A 20,500-nucleotide genomic window follows, 5' to 3' on the forward strand; every position below is an offset into this window, starting at 1 on the left:
ATTCCCAGAGACCACATCAAGGTAAATTTTATTCTAATGTATTATAAAATACTCATTTTATTTATTGAGTCACTGTTGCAGTAGCCATTACATATGGGGCAAAGATCTGTACATCCAGTTTGCAAAGCTTCAAGCATTTTTCGTATGTATCATGCATCCAGCCTTAGCAAGAGCAGATGTACTAGTATGAGGGACTCATGAACATGCCAAAAATGTAGAGCTTTTTTGCCATTAGTCCACGTATACAGACTGTTAAAAGCATCGCATCTAGTGCTTTTTGTATGGTCTGTTTCATGTCAAGGTCTTCAGGCAGATAAGTACTACATTGGGTACCCTTCCTATATATGTTTTTAACAACTTACAGGCAGAAACCTTATATCTGTCAGAAGTAGAAAGTGTGATTGTGGGTGCCAAATACCATGCAGGGACTCGCACTCTAGCTTTTAGTTCTGCTTAGGGACTGAACATTATGTTATATCATGTTCATTTTGCCATTCGTTTGTCCCAAGGACAGCTAGGAGTAGGTTAAACTCCCTTTGCATTTACCTTGAAAATAGACATCTTCAGTACTTGACACAGACAGAGTATTGAAAACTGCTGTGGTGGACTATCCCTGACAAGTAAAAAAGAGGAGAAAATTGTCAAGAGAAGTGATTGATGATAATTGCACCTCTTCTCTCATACGGTCTGTGACTGACAACCTCGCTAAGGTTCGCCTACAGTCCCTGGACCATTCATCTGCCTTTCCTGGGCCCTTAGCATGACCCCTTTTTTGTCACTATGACCCAGGAATTTTGCATGTCTAGTCAGACTATATTTTTGTTTGAGATAGCTGGAAGTGAGCAAAAAAAAATTTTATCTAAGGATGAGCGAGTTATCCACCGAGTTTTTGTTGGGGAAGATGTCAAAAGCTCACTCTTGGAGGTCAGGCCAATTGCTTTAACTCTGAAGACTATACAGTTGTTTTTCCTAACACACGTACACAAAAAATGAAACGTGTATCCCCTCCCACTACCCCTTCCCGTCATAAAGGGAATAAGAAAGATTGATTTAACTTGCAAGTTTTAGTCTTCTCCGCCGAGGAGGGTCCCAAGCCAGGCTGCAAAAGGAGGAGGGTGTTCACCCTGCCGCAGTGACCAGAACTGGGAAACCAGGCAAGAAACCACATGGAAATTCGAACAAACTCATTTGCTCATGCTGCTGTTCCCGGGGCAGCCAACACGCCAGTATTGGGGACCAAGGGTGCTGGTGAGAAGTGAGCTACGGGTTGAAGGAAATTCATTACACCGAAGTTGGAAACCCATATCGCCGCATGTAACATTCAAACCCGCCACCACGTCTGCCAAAAGGAAATCATTGCCAAGGAACTCATGAAGTGCAAAGTTTCAATCTGGATTGGGAACGTTGACTGTCCAACCACCTATAGCCAATGAAATGACGCTATACTACTCTGGCAGTGAGAAATGAGAGGCTGGCATCAGGTGAATGGTGGATAGCAAGAAGCATCATCACTTTCCAACCAGTATCAGACTACTTGGCAGAGCTTACCATCGATGGTACCATCAAGACCCACATTCTGCCCATCTCTGCACTAACAGAGATGAGTCTGGACACAGCCAAGGATAACTTCTACAACATGCTGGATTTGATTCCAGAGGCCAAAATTATAATCTTGGTGGGAGATTTCATTGCTCACATTGGGAAGGAGAAGTCAGGTTGGGAAGGAACAATGGATAGATTTTGGCCGTGGGAACATGAATGATGACCTGCACTTTCTGACCTTTGCTGCATCAGATGATCTCATTGTAAGAAGTAACCATTTCTAGCATTCCCCACAAACATTAACTTACATGGTGAAACGCATCTGGCCATATTATACTACATACTGGTCAACTCCTGCTTCTGAGCATCACTCAAGGATATCCATGCTGTGCGAGGACTGGACTGTGGCTCCGATCATTACCTTGTCCATGCTGTGTTGCAGCTTCACTTACAGCATGCAAAATACAAGTCACCTCTACTAGCCAGGCTTGACTGGAAGCAACTGATGGCCCCTGCCTGCAAACAGGTATTCCAGATTGCAGTGTCAAACCAGTTTGCAGCATTGGCCCAAATGGAGGCTGTGGATGAGGCAGAAAAGCAGATAACAGGCTCTATCATTGAATGTGCCATATCACTATACCCTCCCATCCACCGCCGAATGCAGCCATGGATATCTGATGAGTGCCTGAATCTCATAATCCAACAGCAGCAGGTGAAGCTGGTCAACTATGAACAATACCGGCAGCTCAGTCGAGAAGTTTGCCAGAGGCTGAAAGCAGAAAAGGAAGTGTATTGGAGCCAGGTTGAAGACGACCTTGAGGAGGCAACATCTAGACATGACATTCGTGTGTTGACTTTGTGAATGCCTGAAATATTGGAGGGAAATGTTCTTCGTGTTTCACTGTTGTAGTCATTACATTTAGGTAATCTGCTTGCAGGTTGCCCTCAGTCGGGCTGATTAACAAAGTCTTGGGTCCTGTGTCGGTTGCTGTCCCTTCTTCCATGATGTCAGGTCGTCAGGGGTATAAAACATGCAGCCGATGCTATTACATCAGTCTTTCTTGCTATGCAGTGCCCGAAGCATAAGCACTTCACAAGTGCCGGTCGGCCGACACCTGAAATTGTCATTTTTGAGTTTCAGACCAAAGTCTTCAACTTAAAGCTAAGTATCCCGTTGGGGAAACTTTTTCTTGCTCCTTAACGATGTCAGTAAAAGTTAATAATTGCATTACTTGTGGAAAGCAAATACCTCATAAAGATTTTAATTTGTACTGTATTCCTTGCCTAGGCCCTGACCACGACGTACCTTGCTGTCGGTTTTGTGCTTTATTTAATCAGCGCACTATCCGTCTTTGGTATATTTTTGCCTCTAAATATTTCAGTTCTCAGTTTAATTATCCAGAAATGTCATTGGTTAGTCATCCGACTACCGGGATTCTGAAAAAATGCAAAGATAAAGACAGAGACAGGCCGCCAAGGTCCAAAACTGCCAACGACGCTTCTCCTAAGCCAGTCGCCAGTTCGCTGGTACTCAGTGAGGTGCTTTCGCAGCCCCTGATACCCGCTAATTCTGATTCGCAGGCCTCTACAGAGACCCAGTCGGAGTCCGGTATGCTGCGAGATACTTCAACTATGGAACCCGTGGATGTCTCTATCTTGGATGGGTCCGGAGCCGCTGTGCAGGCACCGGCTTCTGAGGGTGTATTCAGGCCTACAGACTTGCATATTAAATTGACGCCTCCTTCATTACTAAAGCCTGAATCTCGATCCATGTCTAAAAAAACGATGCCCAGGCTACATGCTCAGGCCCCCATGCCTAAAAAACAAATGATAAAATTGGCTGAAGATCTAATAACTCTAACCATCAGTAGTCAACCCCCCCCCCCCCAAGAGGCCTAGGGCTAAGCTTGATTATGAATCTTCTGATCAGGATTCTGTTTCTTCTGATGACCTGGATTTGTCTTTACCTACGTATGAGGATTCTGATGCAGAGGATTCTATTCCCTCTGCTTCCCCTCCTGAGGATTTTTCTTTTGGAGAAACTTTGCATACTTTAAGGGAGCATTTTCATTGGGAAAGCCAGGAATTTTCCGATTCAAAAAAGAGGCTTAGGGATTTCCTTCTTCTACCTCAGCATAGGCCTTTGGCTATTCCTCCTGTACTAGACATTGTTGATGGTGTTTTCTCGGAATCCAGTTTGGCCCCTGGTTCCCTGCCTCCAGCTCCTAGTAAACCTGACAGATACTACAGGGTTCCTGAGTCCCACAAGTTCCTTTTCAAAAATCCTACTGCAGATCCAGAGACTATTTCTCAGGGGCCCAAGGGCATTAAGGCTTCTACTGCTAAAAATCCTACCCCTTCTGATAGAGACTCCAGGGCACTGGATAGGTGGGGTAAAAAGGTTTATACTTCAGCAACCTTGGCAATCAGAGCTTTAAACTGTCAGTTTCACATGTTAAAATATCAGCAACATGTCATTGGACTGCGTAAACAGAAATTGTTGTTGATTCCTGACTCTGTGGAAAATAAAGATTTACAGGACTTAATGCATTCTGCTGAACAAGTTGGAAAACATACTTTGCAATGTGGTTTTTGATCCTTTAGAGGCTTCTTGCAGGGCTGCTGTTACTGGGTCTGTGCTTAGAAGGCATGCTTGGCTTAAGGAGCAATCTTTGCCTGATCATGTTAAAGCTAAATTGTTGGATGCTCCTTTAAATCAGGACCACATGTTTGGCAACAAGGCTGAAGAAGTTCTTAAAAAGATGGTAGATAAAGCTAAATCTGTGCAAACTGTTAAAGATTTTTTTACAAGTGTAACCTCCTAGATTTAGTAGGCACTGGCCTACTAAGAATTGGTCCTTTTCCGCCCCTTCCAGGTCTTCTCAAGCCAAACCCAGACACAGCAAAAACCCCAGGTTTCAGTCCCAGGGGACTCTCAGAACTAAGCAGTGGGGGGCCTCCACTTCCAAATCTGGGAATAACAACACACGCCCCTATAGTAAACAGTCTTAATGACTTCCTTTTAAAATTTCCAAGCACTTGTCTTCTGACCACCCCTTTGGGGGAAAGATTGCTCTTCATGTAAAGAACTGGGAACTCATAACCCAGGACAAATTGGTTTTAAATATAGTGTCCCAGGGATACAGATTTCATTTCCACACGTTGCCAATACCAAATGGGTAGCTGGACCTGCCCCCAAATCAGCGGGCAGAGGCCCAAAAACAAGTACTTTCTCTCTTAAGCATGGGGGCTGTTCAACTGGTACCAGAAGAGGAAAAGGGACAAGGTTTCTACTCCAGACTTTTCCTGGTACCCAGAAAAGACAAATCATGGCTTCCAATCCGGGACCTGTCTAATCTAAACACCTTTCTTGAGATTCCAAAATTCAAGATGCTGACTCTTCACCAATTACTTCCTATGCTAGACAAAGATGCCTGGTTGGCAACACTAGATTTAAAAGAAGCATACCTGCACATCCCATTCAGGGAATCTTGCAGAAGATACCTACGCTTCAAAGCAGGCTACACGCATTATCAGTTCTCTGCACTGCCCTTTGGCTTGTCTGCTGCACCCAGGGTATTCACAAAGTACCTGGCTCCAGTTATTGCATTTTGCAGGCAAAGAAGTATTCAAATATACCCATACCTGGACGATTGTCTAATCCAGGCAGAAAGCCAGGACATACTTTTGAATCATCTTGCGTTTGTAAAAAGGGTTCTGACTTGTCTGGGGTACACCATAAATGAAAAGAAATCACAACTGGTACCCTGTCAACAAATTACATTCCTGGGAGCAAGCTTGAATACAACTTCCCAGATGGCGTTAGGGTTACCACCTGTCCCACTTTGCGAGGGACAGTCCCTCTTTGGGCAGTTGTGTCCTGATAAAAAATGTTAAAAATGGCAAATGTCCTGAGATTGTAGGACATAATTATGTCCCATAGTTTATGTAATAATTGCATAAAATAGTTATTTCTGTATCTGTTACAAAAAACAGAATAAGCAACTAAACTGCTACAAGAATAAGCTTTTATTTAGGCAAAAAAGTTAAGTTCTATCCTTTGTACTGACCATGGGTTTGTGTCGGCCTGTAAAATTAATCTGATGTGTGTCCCGAAAATGTCCCACTTTGGCCATTTGAAAAGGTGGCAACCCTAGATGGCGTACGTCACGCCAGAAAAGTAAATTCATTTGATAAACTATTTCAAACAAGTGGTCACAAAAACCCTGCTTATCTGCAAGACAAATACTGCAAACCTTGGGGTTCATGGCCTCCTGCATTTTTCTAATGCCATATGCAAGACTGCATATGAGGAAACTACAGTGGTATCTAAAAAGCCTATGGAGTCAACATTCTCACAGCCTAGAAACAATGATTCTTATCATACCTTGCCTATGCCCTATAGTTCCTCTGGTGGGTAGAGGCCTGCCACCAAAACAAGGGACAACCATTCACACTACCTCCTGCCGCCCAAACCCTAACAACAGATGCATCAGACTATGCATGGGGGCTCACCTGGCAGGGAAATGCATTCAGGGCAAATGGAACCCAGGTCAAATGCACCAACATATCAATCAAAAAGAAATGTTAGCTGTACAGAATGCTGTGACAGCCTTCAAGGACTACATTCTTCCAGGACAACTAATGGTAAAGACGGACAACACCACGGTTATGTGGTACATAAACAAGCAGGGGGGTACATATTCCTACCCCCTCTGCAGACTAGCCATGGCATTGTGGAACACAGCCTTGAGCTACTAAGTGCACCAACAAGCTCAATTCCTGCCAGGAAAATGAAGTACACTGGCAGACGGACTAAGCAGAAACCTCATGGATCCACACAAGTGGAAACTGGAACCAAGGATTTTCAACATGTTGACAAGCGAATGGGGGAGCCCAGACATAGACCTATTTGCCGCCCCCCAGAACTACCAGTTGGACAAGTTTTGCACAAGGACTCCCCACAAACAAGCCTGGAAAGTGGATGCTCTGTCCTTCAGCTGGAGAAATCTGTCAGTCTACGCTCCCCCCCCCCGCTGCCTCTGCTCTCCAAAGTTCTAGTAAAAGTAAAACAGGACAAACCAAAGATGATTTTGATTGCTCCAGACTGGCCGCGCCAACACAGGTACCCTCTCCTGTGCAGTGTGTCGCAGTTATCTCCATGGCACCTGCCTTAGACCCCTTTCCTGCTGTTTCAGGAGGAGAACCAGATTCTGCACCCTCAGCTTCCAACATTGAACCTTGGCTAATTACTTAAACTCACCCTTATCATCCCTCAGCAAACCTGTGACAGATGTCATCTTAGAGTCAAGGAGGCCTAGTACTAGAAAATCTTATGTTGAAAAATAAAAAAGATTCTGTGCCTGGAACCAATCTCAAGGGATGAGCACAGCAGCGCCCAATTTACCTCCGATTTTGCAGTAGTTAACTGAGATGCTTCACAAGGGCCTGCCTTTTTCCTCCATTAAAATCCATGCCTCAGCCATTTCAGCTCATTATAACACAGAACCTCCCCTCTTCTCTCATCCTCTGCTCAAGCAGTACCTCAGAGGGGCCAAAAATTTGAGACCACCCAGGAAAGCTCCAACCCCTGCCTGGGACCTTAACTTTGTACTGGAGAAACTCACTCTACCTCCTTTCGAGCCAGCTGCTACTGCAGACTTAAAATTTCTTTCTTGGAAAACAGTTTTCCTTTTAGCAATCACTTCAGCTAGAAGAATAGCTGAATTACAGGCCCTTATGGCAGTGGAGCCTTTCATCATCTTTCGTGCAGACAGGGTGTCACTCAGGACCAATCCATCCTTCATGCCCAAGGTGGTATCCAGTGTGGCTCTTAATCAGTCCATTCATTTGCCAACCTTTTTTCCCAATCCACAGAACAAAGGGGAACGGATTCTGAATTCCTTGGATGTGCACAGACAACTTAGATTCTACTTGGACAGGACTAAACCTCGAAGAAAATCTGAACAACTGCTGGTAGCATTTGCTGCAGGGGCAGAGGGGAAGGCTATTTCAAAACAAACCATTTCTAAATGGGTAAGCCATTGCATTAATTTCTGCTATAAGCTCCATGGAAAACCTATCCCCCAGGGGATCAGATCTCACTCCACCAGGGCTGCATCTACTTTTGCAGCCTTTCTCAGAGTTCCTACCAGGGACATCCTTGAAGCTGCTACCTGAAGTGCTGTACATACTTTCACCAAGCATTATCATTTTCTCTAAATCCAGAGCTGGCTTTGCCACTGCTGTCTTGCAGGGCCTTATAGTTGGCACTAATGCTGTATAAACTCCTCCTCCCAACAATAGCTTTGGGAATCTACCCAAATGTAATGACTGCAACAGTGAAACACGAAGAACATAGTACAGTTGTGTGCACTTACCATAAATGTAGATATTCGAGTCTATTCACTGTTGCAGTCGTGGTTACCCTCCCTCCAGCCCCCTAACAACTTCTGGCTATACCTCTACTTTCCTTTACTATGCTTAAAAGCCTTTTTGGTGTATTTGCTTTTTGTTGGAGGTATACCTTTGTGTTTTATGTTTATTTGCTCCCCATTAGGGGGGCACCTGACATCTGGGGCAAGAAAAACTGATGTAATGGCGTCAGCTGCATGTTTTATACCCCTGATGACGTGACGTCATGGAAGAAGGGACAGCAACCGACGCAGGACCCAAGACTTTGTTAATCAGGCCGACTGAGGGAAACCTGCAAGCAGATTACCCAAATGTAATGACTGCAACAGTGAATACACTCAAACATCTACATTTATGGCAAGTGTACACAACTGTACTTTCTTGCAAGTGTTTTACAGTCATGTCCCACCTCATGGAGCAGTGGTTGATCCGCCACCCATCGATCTCCCTGAGGCTACAATGACCAATGCAAAGTCATAGACGTGAAAGCTGTCAGAACACAGAGAAATGGCAAGGCACCAGGGGTAGATCAGGTCACTGTGGAAGCAATCAAGACTTTAGGCGATAACTTACTCCACCGACCACACACTTATTGAGCTGCTACGTGTTATGGAAGAGATACCATTCACATGGAAGAAGGCCATCATCATACCAATCCACAGCAAGGGGGACAACAGGAAATGCAAGAACTGCCACTGTATCAGCCTACTGTCCATCATTGGCAAAGTCTGAAGATCATGCAATCCAGGCTGCAGAAACACCGTGAGTGACCCAGCAGGGAAGAACAGGCTGGATTCAAACAAAACAGAGGATGCTGTGATCAAATCTTCACCATCCGTCAGTTAATGGAGGAAAGAATCCAGTGTGGACATTGTACAGTTGTCTCTATCGATTTCAAAAATGGGTTTGACTGTATCCATTGGCCTGCCATATGGAAAAAATTGGAGACTGAGCACGTGTAGAAGAAAATCATCAGACTCCTTTATGCGTCATACAGTGGTTCATCCAGCCAGGTGCATATTCAGAACGAACTGTTTGAAGAGCTTACCGTCCAGACTGGAGACCATCAAGGGGATGTGGTCTATCCACTGCTGTTCAATGTGCTGTTCAACATAGTGGTGGATACCATCATGAGGGGAGTATTTGAGGGCAGGAGTGGAGTCCAATATGATGAAGCCCATTCTGTGACCTGAGTGTTCACTGAAGACACCACCATTTTTGCATACAGTGATGCTGAGGCCACAGATTTCCTCTTCGACATTGCCCAGATCATATAGCCTACGGATAAATGTGAAGAAGACCAGGACGATGGCAATGGACTGGTCATAAGCCACCATCCACTTTGGAGGAGTTCAAATTGAACAAATGCAAGAATTCAAGTAGTTGGGTTTGCTGGTCCAGGAGAAGAAGGTGCCATCAACAGCTGAAGTCCATAGCAGGATTGGACAAGCCACTTCACCATTTGCCTCACTCAAGTGGTATCTATGGAAGAGGACAAACATATCTTTCATCTTCAAGATTCTCCTTTTCCAGGCACTGATCTTGCCTATTCTCCTTTATGGATTGGAAACGTGGATCCTTCTCAAGCCAGACCTGAACAAGCTTGAGGTTTTCCAAATGCGATGTCTGCACCAAGTCTGGGGAATCTCGCTTTATGACTGCATTAAAAACAAGATCATCTGGACCAGATTTGATCAACAGCAAACAATCAGCAAATGGATACAGAATAGTAGACTGCAGTGGTTTGGACATGTGCAGGATGGACACCTGCCTCTTGCCATACATACTATTATGGAGAAAATGCCCCGCGAACTGGAGAGTCCACAAATGTGCACCAAAGAAGATGTGGGTTAAACAGGTTGAAGAGGACCTAAGAAGCTGGCAACTCGACCTTCAGGAGGCCAGACACATTGCCATGGACCGAACACCATGGAAAGGCATCATGAAGGAAGTCTGGAATCCCATGGCGCCCACAGCAGCTTACTGACTATGGGGTCGACCACCTCTGTCGGCCACCAGCTAGGGACAAAAGAAAAAGTAATTTTCTATACTTCCATCTTCTTTCAACCCCCTGTTAAGAGGAAAATAATTCCTTCATTTTCTGAAAAAGAGGAATTCTCTGATTCTGACAATGAAAGGCTTGATTGCCTTCCAAATTCCCTTCCCAATTGAATATGACTGTGATGCAGAGATCATGTTATCCTCTGCCAGACTAATCCCCATGCCCCTTAAGGGCAGAGGCAACCTTTTAGAAAATTATTATCCTAACACCATTCCCCCTACATATCCCTTAGTTACTGCCTGTATAGACACCCATGTTTCTTGGAATCCATATGGGTTTGGGGTGCATGGTAGTTTCCCTATAAACAACTTATGAATTTGAACACTGAACTACAGTTGTTACTTTCATAAGAGCAAGTAACTCAGCTACATTTTTAAGCACGTAATTCAAACATTCATTAAAATGCTGTATCAGAGATGGCCGCTATTAAAAATCAAAGAAAGCAAGGTAATGAAATATTCAGATTAGTACTGACAGTCAAAAGCAGGCATTCTTAGTACTGTTGATAAGCTGATGAGATAGAGAATCAAAGTAAATGATCCTCTCATCACAGGTTTTCTTTCTTTCCCTCTAAAATGACATCAGGAAGGTGAAAGCACTAACAGTAAAGCAAAGTCATGCAGTGGAAGCTTGGACTCTAGGAGGGCAAAAACTGATAAAGATATGAAGGGTTTTGTTTAACAGTATTTTAAGAGGAGGAGAAGTACTAGCTGTAATACCAAAAGAGGATAAACACCCATCAGATCCAGTTTCATGCAAGCCCATTTCAGTACTAAACCATGATTATAGGTTCATAGGTGTGTACTAGGCTAATGGCTCTGGAGCCTTTACAAAGCTAGCCCATATGTTTACTTTGGCATCATGCCACCTGACCTTAGTTTCCAGTGCCTCTGTCGAGTAGAGCCATTGAAATGATCCTCTGGGTGAATTTTCTATTTCCCATCCACTCATCAAGATTTCTCTTGAAGAGGGCCAGTGAGGTGCTCTGTTTGACATGTATGGGAAGTCTATTCCATAGCATGGGCAGTCTCTGGGTTATGAACCTGTCCTTCCAGCACGTTCTGTTGATTGTGGTAATGAGGTTGAGGTCTCTGGAGTGTGTGGTGTGGAGGGATTGGGATTTCTTTAGCTGTAGCATTTCTAACAGAGCTGGGTCAGACATGGCTTTGTAAGTCAAGCAGAGATCACCTCTAACTAGGCAATAAGAGACAGAGAATAGTTGGAGTTTTTTGAGTCTGTCCATATAGGACAAGTGTTTAGGGCCAAGGATCTTCTTTGTGAGGTACTTTTGCAGCCTCTCCAGTTGTTGCAGGTGTTTAGTGAGGTACGTGCCAAATGGGGCATTGTACTTGATGACTGGCCTAATGAGGGAAGAGTAGAGGGAGACAATGACCTCCTTCTTTCTGGGTGCAAAACCCTTAGTAATGAGATGTGCCACATAGAAGGACTTTCTGTGGTGGTCAAAAGAGAGGTTGTTGTCAGCCTGTGTTCTCAGATCTCTTATAACGCTGTCTGTGTTTCCCAAAGGGGATGATGACACATTTTTTGGCATTGAGCTTAAGGCCATGGTTCTGACACCAGTCGGTCTCTGTGAGGCCTTTCTGTAGGATGTCAACATCACTTGGGGAGTTAATAATGGCTCCCAACTTGCAATTGTCTGCGAACGTTGTCAGCCAGAATCCCTGTGCATTGGACTGGACTTCTGAAAAGTAGATACCAAACAGAAGAGGACCCAGGACTGATCCCTGTGGGACTCCACTCGTAACTGGTTGGCAGTCTGATTTGGAATCAGCTACTTTCACACTGTGGATTCTGTCTGTGAGCCAGTTTGTGATATAGTGGTTGATGCCCAGCTTAGTGAGTTTTTCTATGATTCCTGAGTGGGGAATAGTATCAAAGGCCTTGACCAGATCAAGGTAGGCTGTATGAACCACCTTGCCTTCATCCACAGCTCTGATGGCCGACTCAAAGAAGTCAACCAAGTTGAGCAGGCATGATCTACCCTTCACAAAACCAAACTGTGTGGGATCCAGAGTTTAGAGATTCCCTATGTCCTTGAATATTAGTTCCATGACAATAGCTTTGCATGTCAGACTTGTCAGGCTAATGGGGTGATAGTTGCCAGGGTCTGTAGTCACTCCTCCTTTGTGGAGAAGTATGTCAAGAAAATGTAATTGGTTGTGCAGTTGACAAGGCCAAATGATAAACAGGTGTAAAGTTCTTGGAATGCTGCAATAGCCTGCAAAGTTTGTAGCCTATATGTCTGAGATAGATATGGATCTGACATTGAGAGTTTCAACCTTTTCACTTCTAGGACAGAAGTAGAAGTTCTTATTCAGCTCAGCTGATGAAGCTTTCCCAGGCTACTTAGTCCTTCTCTTTACACATATTCCTTGGTACCAAGGGTTACCTTTTCAGATCTTTTCAAACATGTTGAAGTTAGTCACTCAGAAAATGGTTGCAGGCTACTTATGATTTCTTGCTAGTTTCAGTGTGGCAAAGTCGGTCCATTTTTGATTGGCTTCAAAAAGGTTAGCTCTTTTTATTTTTTGTACGTATTTGAATTTTCTGTGTTTGATTATAGTGTTAAAAATAGTTTTTCATTTTAGCCTTTCCTGGCAGGCTGTCCTCCCTCCCTCTTCCTACTTAGGCACAGTTTGTTTTCCTCTTAATAGTTATTACTGTTAGACCAAGGTCTGTTGTTTTATGGTTTTGATTTGTTATAAAGTTTTTCCATTGGTACTTTTGGTAAGTGCTTTTGTGTACATGTTGAACATTGTTGCCGGTTATTTTCTTACCAGATGTTCACTCCTTTTTAAACTAGCTGTGTGAATCTGTCCACAGAATCAAGGATTTCACTTTCAGGAATTCTCATTGTGGAGCAAAGATTCTGTCTCTAGAGAAGCATTAAAGATTTGCAAAATGTTTGGGAGAAGTTCATTTTTCTAATTGCTGTTCCATCTGTTCCTCATTTTTGCCCCATACCATTAAGGAATGCAAAAATAGGCTGTAAGTAGAGAACATAAAGGCAAATGTATATATAGAAGTCAGAGATTAATTGTCCACATTCAACAGCTCTTCCACCCAAAAAAGGAAGCTGCCATCTCACAAAGATGTTCCGTATGTTGCTTAGAAGTCCAGGATGAGTGAAGTTGATCAAGTTTAGTAAAATGAATTGTGATGATGATGTCTTGTTTTCTGTTGATTTTTCTGCTTCAAACCTACTACACTGCTGCAGTTTCCACATTGGCCTTGGATTGAGGCTTATCTGTCTCATTAAGTATTCACCCGTGACTAAGTACTTGCTTCCCTTACACAGAGTACGAAAGTATTTTTTTTCCATTGTACCCCTTATGTTTGAGGGCCATAAACTACCTTATACACACAAAAGGTTCCAGTGAGACTTGCTTGGCAAATTTGTCAGGATTCTGGAGTAGCTGCAGATGTGGACATCAAGACTAAGCTTCATTCCCAGCTGTTACCTCACATTTATTTCCCAAGTCAGATCATCCATGTCAGCCATAGTACACTGGTTGGCTTTGCTAGAGCAACAAGAGGAGGCCTTACTGTTTGCTGTTCATTGCCTTGCCTGGTTGCAGCATATGGAGAACTCCAAAGGCCAGTTTGTGAATGCCCTTTCAGTGTATCCTTATTTCTGGAGAACACACAAAAAGTCATAGATAGTTATTCAAGACAAATACAAATACATCAGAGTTATTGGAAGAAGACAAGCCAAAACTGTAACAGACAATCAGAGTATAGTGATTCTTCCTTGAAAAGGCTACTTCACATTTTAGCTAAGTGAAATGATGGAGACTAACCTTGCTAATGTTGCTTCATAGGTTACTAAGTGATGGAGTCCACAGGCATACTGGAAACATTGTAATTTCTTTCTGTTTTTTCTGAGACTGGCTAATAAAGAGAAATGAGAGACTAGAGCTGATGGAGGGAGTAGTTTGCTGTAATGAGATTCACATGGTCTCTGTGGTTTACTGCTGTAGGAAAAAAAAGGGAGTCAGTACTGCCCCCTTGGTGGTGTGGTATAACCTAACTATGTAAGACTTTGAGGAATAAGGATAAATCTGCCATTTATTGTTATTGTGATGCACTTCAAAGCTTTGTACTAACTTTATTATTTTGTATAATGATCTTAGTAATGCTTCTCGCTTTGAGTGTTATACTTTTCGCTTTGATTCATATTTATCTTGCTCTGAGATATTATTAAGAAGTAGTTACAATTAAAAGCCATGCTAGAATCCCATCTACATTTATACAGTTGGGTACATTCTTAGAATTTTTAAGTAGAGAAGTACAAAGTAAATGTGAGCAGTTTATGGTACAGATATCAGTAGCAAAACTGTTGGGTCAGAAGCAGTTCAATAGTTTTGTGTATTGTGCTCCAGTATTATTTTGGAAATAGACTTTGGATGCATTGTAGACCACCTTTGAGAATCCCCAACATTTCTTGCTTCAGATTTTCAAGTCTGTTAAGATCCTGCTTTTGTTGTAGGAGCACCTTTAATGTTTGAAGCAATCCCTCAAGTTTGTAGTGATGTGTGTGGCAAACAAACTTGGTTCTTAATGTGTTACATGCCTAATGTCTGTATACTTTTTTTTTTTTTTTTACAGCTAAGTGAAGGAAGTGAAATCCCTCTAGAAAACATTGAGTTTGCAAAGGTAATTTATCTGCCTTACATTTATTGTGAGCATACATACCGTATTGTATATTACTCAATCACTATTTACTTTATCTTACAGGGCCGGGGTACATTTCCCTGTGACATCTCAGTACTGGAGATAAATCAGGAGTTAGACTGGAATCCAAAGGTGTCAACTCTAAATGTTTGGCCTCTCTATATTTGTGATGATGGAGCTGTCATTTTCTACAGGTAAATGATGATTTTCTTACATGTATCACACTGTATTAAACTATTACTGCTTCAGTATGAAAAGTACCATACAGATCATTCATTGTCATTCAGTGGCTGTTAGACACTTTAAATTAATCAGAATGTGTATCAGTTGTATTGAATAAGCATGTTGTTGTTGTTGTGTCTTTCGGCTTTTCCCAGTTAGGGGTCGCCACAGCGGAACTCCGGTCCGCTAATGATTGGTAGTTGATTTTTACATGCCGAGTTACCAGCCCTGATGCACAACCTTCAACGAAGGTACGCCCATTCACACATGTCTCCACGCAGAAGATGCTCTAGCTGAGAATCGAACTGGACAGCGTTTTACTGTGAGGCGACAACGCTACCGCAGCACCACCACCGCTGCTTTTTAGCTGTATTGAATAAGCATACTGTGCCTTTATTGGTATACATTAAATTTTTCTTGATTTCTAATTTTGATTTAGCAACTAACTCTGAATATTTAGTATATTAATCTACAAAATTCAGCTGTCAGGTATTACCCAGCTGTAGAATCTAATTATTCGTATCCATAATTGTATACACCCAAACCAAACCACTGTTTTTGCATCAGATGACACATCTCTTGTGGTTTTTGCAAGGACAGCTCCCCGTCATCCTTCCTTTTTTTCTCTTTCCAGCCTTGTGCACATACTGAAGTTTTTCTTAAGGCATAGCTTAGGTGAGTAGCTGTTATTTTGTTGAGTAACAGAAAATGTGGCATTCCTTCAGATGCTTAAGTTAGGCTTGTGAAATAGGAAATATGTAAGGAAGTTGATTGCCTTGAATATCTGCTGCATAAGCAAGTTGTGTAATTGCTGTGCCTTCGTTAAGATTGTCTCATTTGTCAGTTATGTAGTCATTCAGCATCTGAATCGGTTCTGTTCCTGTATGGCTTAATATCCATAAAATTTAGGGACTTCCAAGATGGTTACACAATGAGTAAATGTTAATTTCAGCTGTCCCGGTGCAGAAACTCAAAAAAGAGACACAGTGAAATTGTCTTTTGGGGTAAGTTTCAGTTACTGGCTAGTAAATGCACTGCCTCTATGCCAGTAAAGACATTTAGAGAACCTGAAAGAAAAACTACAAAAGGTGAGGAGAAAACACTGCCTGAGAAGAATCCTACAGCTGTTCATCAATAAAGCAGTTCAAGCTCCAGCTTTGGTGCAGGACATGACTTTCAGTAATCAAGAAGTAAAAAAATAAGCCAAATGTACTCAGAGCCAATTAAAATAAATGAAACACTGGAGGAGTATATCAACTCAAATAAAAGGATGGAAAATAATGGAAGACGCTTTAAACAGATATTCATATGGACTGATAAAATTGCAAACAGAGGTCAAAATGAAGACAAGGTTGACTTGAGTATGAGACTTCTCAAAAAGAGATGTTTCAAAAAATAATAGAGTTAAATTGCAGAGCACATAGAGAAAACTTGAGATTTTCTGCTGTACCATAGAAACTGAAAAGAACAAACTGTATTAAGTTTATGAAAACACAAATAAGAAAGTGGACTGGTGTTCCACAGCAGGAATTGCTAATCAAAAGGGCATATTGTGTGTATGCTCCACACCTGGCCATGAGAAAGCAGACAAGGACCTCTAATAGTAAAGATGCAATTCTACCAGCAGAAAGAGTTGGTTCTGACAAAACTGTGGCAGAAGGAAAAGTATTAAATGTTAGCGACAGTAGTGTTTGTGGAAAATAAATACTCGCTGTACACAAGATAGATGAGGGTAAATTTAATCCAGCAAGCAGGGAATGTCGAGAATCTGGTGTGAGCTTCAAGCTGCTGTATCCAGCTATGTTCAGATTATTTTTTTCCTGAGGGGTCAAAGTCATTTTTGATGCAGAATATGCTAAAAAGGAAAAACAAAAGTTTGTCCAACAAAAAGTGAGCTACCAAACAGAGAGAGAGATTTTGCTTCTTATTCTTCTGATAACAGTGTTCATAAAGAGACTATGCCAGTGAAACATTTTGCAGCATTCCAAAGGAAAGCGCTTGAGAAACAGAAAAAAGCACAGGTGTTGACTAGAAAAACAAGGAATACCTTGGAAATGAAGCAAAGACTGGAGTTGAGAGAGAGAGAGACCAACAGGAAGAAAACTAGCAACTCAGAAATTTAATGAATAAATGCGGGATTGCAAAGCATCAGTCACATTTGTGAAATATGGAGGAACAAGAAAACCTGGAAATGTAGGAAATTTTTGACTTTATTAAACTTGTAGGGGACTCCAAATTATATGCCTTACTTCATGTCATTACTGTTTGGAAGAACATTAAGGAGGGGGAGAGAAGGAAAAGAGGTAATTGTAAATAAAACACTTTGTCTTGGCTTTTTTTTTTTTTTTTTTTTATAAAACATGACATATATTGCATGATAATATAGTAAAGCTTTTCACTTTTTTGTGTATAATAGAGATAGTAAAGTAAACATGGGGCCATTTCCCCTCGTTTCTTTGTTCAGTTTTAAGAAATTTAAGCACTGTAATCTAAAAAGAGAAGAAAGCCCGGACAAATGAGCATGATATGAGTAAAACTGATAAGCTTTTTCTTTTTTTTGCATCGCGGAATGACTGGATTGGCTTGATCAAATAACAAGTTTTAAGTAGAAAGATGTAAATAAAAGAATATTGAATGTAATGAAAATTTTCCTTTAGCAAATACAGTAGAGTCTTGATTATCCGAAACATCAGTTGTCTGAGACAGCCTTCCAAAGTTTTCAGGTAGGAAAAATCATAAAGTCTGAATATGCAAACATTATACATATTCGCTTGAGCATGTTTTTTGATTTCGTAGCCAGCTCGTCTGTAAAAAAATATTCTTTATTGTCCACTGGAATCGCTGAATGGTTGAAAAGTTCATTCCTGTGTGCAGAAAAAAAACAAGATTTTAGAAGTTTTTCATCCAGTTCAGTTGTATGTTTGATTAGCCGAACTACCCTAGGTCCCAATTAATTTGGATGTTCGACTCTCTACTGTAAACGTTCACAGTGCAACATGAGAAGCTCCTAGCTGAAGGCAACTTTTGTATCTGGTTCTCATGTTTCTGTGGAGACAGGCTAAGGGTAATAAAAATAGAATACTTTTTTCTTTCAGTGGCTAAAAGATAATGTTTTCTGAAAGCAGTCAAGATGTTTTCTACATCTGGGAGAGGAATAAAGATAAAACAAAAAACAGCACTTAGTGTAAGTAGAAACACAGGCTATACCATGCATCTTAGTATGGATAACCTTCATTATCGGTCAATTCAAGACTGTCCGTGTAGCTGTCAGTCTAATACAATTGTTCCTGTTATGAAGGTTAAACTTCATTATTGGAAGATGTGCATAGTTTTGTGTATTGTATTAAGTTAATGGTCTATGGGGGGGTTCTTTGGGTGTGTTTGATTTTTGTTGTGCGCGTGTGAGGGTTTTCATTAAAAAAAACTCATGTAAGAAGTGGCATAGATTCAAATGGATATGACAAGAAATGATTGTATAAAAGATTAACCTTCCAAACATTAGTTTATGCATATAACACAAAAGCTGAAACTAGACATTAAAAAAACTGTTATACATAATAGGTGGGAATAATAATTTCTTATCATAATGGCATCACTTTCCATATTACGTTTAAATTAGAATTCTTTCACGGGTGTATATAAAAAGAAAGAGTAGTGAACTATATTACAAAATGCAGTGTGTAAATAGCTATGCTACAGGAGACGCATGAAAATAACTGATCATGTGAATTTGATAAAGAAAAGATTTCAGGGTGGTTATTCATTGGAATATCTGGGACAAATGAAAAGGGAAGTACAATTGCTAGAGGAGCTCCAATAGTGATAAAAGAGGCGAAAACATATAATGGTAGATTTGTAGCAGTAAGGAGCTGCTGGCAAGGGAGGAGTATTACTCTGGCATGCATTTATATTTCACCTAAAACTGCTACAATTGAGCTTTCTGGGAGAAATCAGCTTTTAGCAGGGAATATTACAGATGGGAACTGGAATTTGATTCGCAACAGTGCAGATGTATTGGAGGAGGGGGACATAGAAGGGAATATATAACAAAAGAAAGTAGATTTTTGAAGAAATTTGTGAGAATATTTGCTATGGAAGATGTGAATTTAGTAGTAGGAGCCCAGAGAGAGTTTACATATTATTCCCCAAGGTACAAAAAAAAAAAAAAAAAAAAAACAGGGTTAGGCTGGACAGAAATTACATTTCACAGGAACATGTGCATTTAATTAAAAGTTTTGATATGCATCCAATAATTATTTCCGATCATGTGCTATTAATAAAATAAAAATGTAAGGTAATGAAGTAAAAATAAGACACTGGCATTTCCTCGCGTCTCTGTTAAACAGAGAGGCATTTAAGGAAAGGGTAGTGGAAATTATTCAGGAGTTATTGGGGAAGAAAACATAGCTAGGGAGTGGGATAAAATGAAAGTGGAGTTTAAAAATATGGTAGAAATAAAAGAAAGTGGTATGGTTAAGAAGTATCAAGAATTATTTAGAGGGACGGTCAAAGGTTAAAGTATTGCAGAATAGAGGGAATCTTACAAAACAAGAAGAGGCGCAACTGCAGAGTGCTAAAGAGGAAATAAGGGACCACCAGGATAATATCCATGAGTTTAGAAAGATTGCTGTTAGGCAACTGTCTTTGATGATAACTCCAGAATACAAAAGCTTTTAGCACAATGGCTAAGGCAACAGAAAGTAGAAAGGGGTGCTGCCAAGCTTAGGGAGCCTATAACAAAGAAAATAACCACAGATCCTGTAGAGGTATTAGACATTTTTCGGAAATTTTATAAAAATCTGTATAAAACGGAGAAAAGTGGAAGTTAAGAAAAAGTATTCATGGAAAAGTTTATGAAAGGAGTAAATATGCCAAGGTTAGAGGCAGGTGAGGCTCAATTTCTAACAGGATAGGGGGAGATGATAAAAATGGTGATGTATAACCAATCGACAGGAAAGTCAAAAGGAATAGATGGTATTCCTGTGGAAGTTTGGAAGCTATGAGGGAAGAAAGTGATAAAGATCTGGAAGGCTTTGTTTAACAGTACTTTAAAAGGAGGAGAAGCACCACCATCCTGGAAGAAAGCAGTGGAGACTATCAGACCTGAAGATGGTAAAGACCCATGCGATCCAGCTTCATATAGGCCCATTTTAATTCTAAACCATGATTATGAAGTGTTTATGTCCCTAATGGCTAAAAGAATGACAACGGTGATACTAAAATTGATATGTATCAGTGTGATTTTGTGGAGGGTATGCAAACATTTGACAACTTTAATAGAATAATAATGTCTAGAGGGCAGGAGAATGTAAGAAAATATCATTGTTGGTGAGTTCTGATGCAAATGAAACATTTGACACAGTAAGCTGGGATTTTATGAGTAGTGCAGTGGAATCATTTATATTACCTGATGTAATAAGGTTAATTAGGAGGATACATGAGGGATTGGAGGCAAATATTAGAGTGGGTTGGGGTTCCTCTATGATAGGTTCTCTTTGAACAGAGGAACCAGGCAGGGGTGTCTTCTTCCCCTTTGTTATTTGTGTTATATTTAGAACCATTGGC

At 41.2% G+C, this 20,500-nt stretch overlaps 1 protein-coding gene across 1 annotated transcript in view; it reads left to right on the plus strand.

Moving 5' to 3' along the window:
- USP47 (ubiquitin specific peptidase 47) overlaps positions 1 to 20,500 on the plus strand; it is a 3,572,488-nt gene that overhangs the window by 3,384,531 nt on the left and 167,457 nt on the right. The window contains exons 30-31 of the mRNA XM_044082726.1: positions 14,648 to 14,695; positions 14,777 to 14,907. Coding sequence (XP_043938661.1) covers positions 14,648 to 14,695; positions 14,777 to 14,907 — 179 coding nt within the window. The remainder of the gene's footprint in view (positions 1 to 14,647; positions 14,696 to 14,776; positions 14,908 to 20,500) is intronic.

The sequence above is a fragment of the Protopterus annectens genome, chromosome 9.part0, assembly GCF_019279795.1.
Source record: "Protopterus annectens isolate FY-2018-M chromosome 9.part0, PAN1.0, whole genome shotgun sequence".
Lineage (NCBI taxonomy): Eukaryota > Metazoa > Chordata > Ceratodontiformes > Protopteridae > Protopterus > Protopterus annectens.